The sequence below is a fragment of the Cucurbita moschata genome, unplaced genomic scaffold, assembly GCF_002738365.1.
Source record: "Cucurbita moschata cultivar Rifu unplaced genomic scaffold, Cmos_1.0 Cmo_Scf00024, whole genome shotgun sequence".
Lineage (NCBI taxonomy): Eukaryota > Viridiplantae > Streptophyta > Magnoliopsida > Cucurbitales > Cucurbitaceae > Cucurbita > Cucurbita moschata.
In genome coordinates this window covers 1,084,006-1,089,309 of record NW_019268540.1, presented here as the reverse complement: position 1 = coordinate 1,089,309, position 5,304 = coordinate 1,084,006, and the positions used below count along the sequence as shown (strand labels likewise).

The following is a 5,304-nucleotide window of genomic DNA, read 5'->3' as shown; positions in this document are numbered from 1 at the left end:
TTTTTTTTTTTTTTTTTTTTTGTTCTCAATGAAGGTTTTGGCTCTTTATAGAGGGAGAGGGAAAAAAAAAGAAAGAAAAAAAAAACATTAGAATGAGAGGTCCATACAGGCAAGTGGTGTCTAAAAGTGTCAGATTTTAACTTCTAGGACAATTTTTTAACTGGGCTTTTCTACGTTTCTTGTAATCCTCCTTTACCCAAGTTGTAGTAATCACTGCATCCATTTGAACTTGGCATGATTTTCATCCCTTTTGTTGAGAATGGATTAAATTTTAACAATGTAGATCAGCAGAATAAGTGAGACAAAGTAGGGACAAAAACTCTTAGAAAGAAATTACTTGGATGTTTACTTTTTGTTTCAATAGTTAAATGTATGTAGCTGAAAATTCAGTCGGGCTGGGAGATGTTCTACTCGTTTGTAGGGTGTGCTTTTTATCTTGTTTCAATTTTATTCGGGTCGGTATTGTGTAATGCAATTGAGATAAGATCAATGTTTGGAAATTTGGAAGTTGGTTGTGAATATTCAGTGACCAAGTCATACAATTATATATATTGCTAGTCATTCGGTCAATTGCGGTGAACATGCTTTATCTTAAAAATGTTTAAATAAAATCATCAAGAAACAAACGATTATTGGAGTGTTATGATTTAAAAGTGTCTTTCAATTTATAGAACTGTCTTGTTTTTCCTCCTCTTTCGTTTTGGATTCTCCTTTTAACTTGTCATGTTTTATATGATCATAAGACTTTTGTTGAGAACCCTGGTCTGGAGCAGTATATGACGATTTTCAATTTACTTTTGCACAGGTGGTGCTTCAAAGATATTGATGATAACTCTGCAGATGATTTTTATGGTCTTGTAATTGCGGCTGGTAGATCAGGAAATTGTCGGATGACCGAAGCTTGTGTGCTTCCACCTGTTAAAAAACCAAGAAAGGAACGGAACCGAGGAAAATTGTCTGGATCAGCAGCTGCAACTGAGGCGATGGATGAAGAAATGTGGAAAGATTTCCCAGAAGACCTTTTTGAAGCTGTCATTGCAAGACTTCCCATTGCTACATTCTTCCGCTTTCGTGCTGTTTGCCAAAAATGGAACTCGCTGCTAAACTCTGAAACTTTTGCTCTTTACCGTGCTCAAATCCCGCAAACTACCCCCTGGTTCTACACCATTACTCATGACATGGTTAGTTCGGGAGCCATATACGACCCTTCTTCCAACAAATGGTACCATCCATCCATTTCATCTCAGCCTGTTAGATTACTCGTCCTGCCTGTTGCATCTGCTGGAGGGCTTGTGTGCTTGCTTGATTTCAGTCATAAGAACTTCTTTGTATGCAATCCTCTAACCCGATCTTTTAAAGAGTTGCCAGCTAGATCAGTTGAAGTGTGGTCTCGTGTTGCAGTAGGGATGACTCTAAATGGAAGTTCGGCCAGTGGGGGCTACAAGATCTTATGTCTGGGCTGTGATGGAGAGTATGAGGTTTACGACTCCATAGAAAACTCGTGGACTCATCCTCGGAGCATGCCTTCTACAATTAAGCTTCCATTAACCCTGAAACACCGCTCACAAGCTGTCTCCATTGACAACTTTGTTTACTTCATGCGTTCGGATCCTGAAGGGATTATGTCCTACAACATGGTCACTGGGATTTGGAATGAGTTTATCGTTCCCTCTCCGCGCCATCTGACAGACCATACACTTGCAGACTTCGGGGGCCGGCTCATGCTCGTGGGGTTGTTGACGAAAAATGCTGCCACATGCGTGTGTATATGGGAGCTGCAGAAGATGACTCTCTTATGGAAGGAGGTTGACAGAATGCCAAACATATGGTGCTTGGAGTTTTATGGAAAGCACGTTAGAATGAATTGCTTGGGAAACAAAGGGTTGCTCATGCTGTCCTTAAGATCAAGGCAAATGAACAGATTGGTTACGTACGACGTGACGAGCAAGGAATGGTTGAAGGTTCCCGTGTTGCCTCGCGGGAGGAAGCGACAATGGATAACATCGGGTACTGCATTTTACCCTTGCCCAACTGCTGTGGCTTAACTTAGCTTTTGCAGACATGTACACTCAATGGACGAAGTTGGTTGTTGTTTTAACGTGTGTAAGCTTTATGTCTTACCACGCTTGCCCTCTGTGCTACTGCTTTTCGTGATCTTGTAGTTTTTACTTTTGATGAACTAGATTTCCCAAAAAATTAGACCTTTTTCTGGTTTTGGTGTACAAAATTAGCTTTAAAACGTCAAAAAGACGAGTTCTAAGAATTTCGTTTTCTGTGTGGCTGAAATTGTATATCATATCTTTATTTCCAAAACAAAACATTCTCTGTTCTTTTGGCTAAAAAGAAGTTGAAGAAGCTCCTTTTGGGTCAATAATTTTGGCTAAAAATGCATGCAAAGTCTCCATTTTTGGGTCTCTTTGTTGTGAAATAGGGTTTAGCTTTTTGGCAATTTTTCCAAGGAGCTGAATATGACTCTTAACTAAACCCTACTCATTGTCATTTTGACCACATGACGAAATGAATCTTTGAATTGATTTAAATTGTGTTCTTCTGGTCCAAAAGATAAAAGAATTCTGTTCTGAAAACAAGAAATAAACACTATAAAACTCAATAGAAAATAACTTCATTTAAGGAAGAAATAAATTAGTTTAACCAAACCAATTGTTAATAATATGATGTCAAAGCAGGAAAAGGACCAACAATTCTATTATCAAGTTCTTGAAATCCACTAGTACGAACTGTGGAATCATTCCCTTTTTTTAAAAAAATTTCCCTTTCCTTCTGTGTCGTCTACGAAAGGGAGGACGGGATCGAGCAGTAACGCCATTCTCTCAAAATCAGAGCATCGCATCGCATCAAGCCATTCCTCCTCCTGTTGCTGTCCTGATTATCTGGAAGAGCGCTGTTGAGTAAACAAAGATTAGTAACATTCATAATACCCTTTGAATACAAAAGGGGGATAACATGGCAAAGATGAAAATGTTCGTCAGTATATATGCTATGGTGGGTTCGACATAGATTTTCAAGATTAATACATCATCCTTGGAACACGACAAGTTTGCTTGTTGTTTTGCAATCGAGATCAAAAAGATGTCACAACCCTGTAAGACAGGTAATGAAGGTTGTTCTAGGATGGTGAGGTAAACGTAATAAAACCATGGGACCTCCCTAGATAATTCATCCGCATATTGCAACACAATGTGAATAAATTCCGTCTTTTGAGCTGACATGATCTAACATGTGAAGGACATAAGACTCGTATAGTCGAAGAATTAAACGGTAGCGTACTTGTTCTGTTTTTCTTGGTTGAGTCCTCTTGCAATCATCTAGATTAATTTCACTACCGCCAACCTTACTACATGATCTTAAGTTTAGGAAGATGAACGGGGTAGCTTGAACCTATTTCCTCCTATATTATAAGCAACAAATTGACATATCCTGCACGGGCAATTTTGCTCTCATTCGATAAAAAATGTTTCGGTAGCATGGGAGCAAAATCACATCCCAAGGCCAGGAAACTCTGCCCGGACAAAATTTTACAAGATGCATGATCCAGATATGCAACAGAGAACGAAAACATGACAAATGATATGAGAGCTAGGATGGAATAAGGCTTACGGGACTGTCTCTATAACATGTGAGGGAAAGACTAGTAAAAAAATTAGAGCTATGAGCTCAGAATACTGAGCTGGAAAAAGGGAAGGAGACGAATGTGAATGAAGGAATGGAGCATTGACGAATCTGAAAATGAATACTAAAAGAGCTTACCAGATGCACCATCAAACTCAGACAGCTCGACTAGGTGGAAAAAAACATAAAAAGTGTTTCATGTTAGATGAAAACTTGAACATCTTGTTTTAAGATACTATTTTGAATCTAAGACAAACTAAGGTTAATTCCCTTCTTTGTTCTTGACTCCATCCTATACCTCGAACCAAGGATGAAAATATCCATAAATCCGTAAATCAAAGGGTTCAACATTGATATTGAAGATTAATCAATCTCTCTCATATCTTTTATAAATACCCATAAAAGATTATACATATTTAAATACTAATATCAAGATGTATTTATAAATTTATAATCACAGATTTTATCCATTTTAATCCTTGCCTAGAACTAGAACTCGTATACTTGGTTTATAAGAAGTAGCCACAACTTAAGCTACAAACTGTATATCAGATGAAGCAAAAACTTAAATGATATAAACACAACAAAGGATTAGTCTTACATGATCCAATGACAACGAATATGAAGAATCCAAGCAGCAGGGGCCCAACAGGATAATCCTTCCCCTTCTTAACAGTCGTCTCTGGAACAGCTCCTCTCCTTGTGATATTCCTATCGAACTTCCCGACCTTTCGGTCTGCAAGACGCCTTGATGTTGTCTACAAAAGCCGAAGGCAACATTTATCAAGTATTGTTCAAAAATATAAAAATTTAGGATACAGAGCGTTTCAGCAGCACTAATAATTCAAAACAAAATGAAATCGTTTTGTAAGCTCAATTTTTTTCCCCCATTAAAAACTATAACCTAGCCATATGTTGACCAAAAATCTTAGGATAAGATGGTCTAAATTACAAAATTGAGACTTGAGAAAACAACTATCAACTTAGATTAACACCCAAGAGGGATTACTTGTTTCCAATAATCTCCGTTCTGTTTTTTCTCTATTCTTATAAATATTCTCAATTAGGTTTCACGAAGAGTTCAGACCAATACTGACTACAAAATCCCTTTAAAAATTTCCCAATCAAAGACTATCACTAGTTTCAAATCACTAATTCCTCATATTCTACATTGTCAAAAGACCACTAATACGAACATTTAATCACTCAATTTCGGAATGAGATGCAATAAAAACCAATTAGCCAAAGGTCAAACAAAAAAAAACCTATAATGGCAAAACAGATCAGATTCAGACCGAATTCTCAACGAAGAACACAGAAAAAAGGATCACAATCCACAAAAAAAAAAAAAATTGCTTAGCAAAAGAATTAAACGATCCATCCAATGATAAACGAATTCAGTTAAGGAAAAACGATCGATATCACGAGTCAGTGATCAAAACCCTAGACAAAAATCATCCGCACTTACAGATCTGAGATGGAAACGAAACGAGGAAGAAAATTACCATGATCTTGGCAGGAAATTGAATAGCCGGAGAGATTCGAAGAATTGCAGTGATCGATTCTCCTCCTGGCCGGGCGGCGAGTTTTCTCTCCGGTTGATTAATGGTCTGATCCTTCGGTCGGTAATTTTGAGATTTAAATAATTTGACTTAATGGCTGGCATTGATACGG

At 37.6% G+C, this 5,304-nt stretch overlaps 2 protein-coding genes across 3 annotated transcripts in view; one reads left to right on the top strand and one right to left on the bottom strand.

Annotated features, from left to right (window-relative positions):
• LOC111460941 (F-box only protein 6) overlaps positions 1-2,205 on the top strand; it is a 4,784-nt gene extending 2,579 nt beyond the window's left edge. For both annotated transcript variants that reach the window (XM_023104318.1, XM_023104319.1), the window contains exon 2: positions 806-2,205. In XM_023104318.1, coding sequence (XP_022960086.1) covers positions 806-2,045 — 1,240 coding nt within the window. In that variant the 3' untranslated portion in view covers positions 2,046-2,205. The remainder of the gene's footprint in view (positions 1-805) is intronic.
• A 396-nt stretch (positions 2,206-2,601) lies between these two features.
• LOC111461245 (stress-associated endoplasmic reticulum protein 2-like) lies at positions 2,602-5,304 on the bottom strand. Its single transcript, XM_023104767.1, has 3 exons — positions 5,136-5,304; positions 4,232-4,388; positions 2,602-2,902 (listed from the first exon to the last, which is right to left on the bottom strand). Exons 1-3 carry the CDS (start codon positions 5,136-5,138, stop codon positions 2,856-2,858), a joined length of 207 nt encoding a protein of 68 aa, XP_022960535.1. The 5' UTR covers positions 5,139-5,304; the 3' UTR covers positions 2,602-2,855.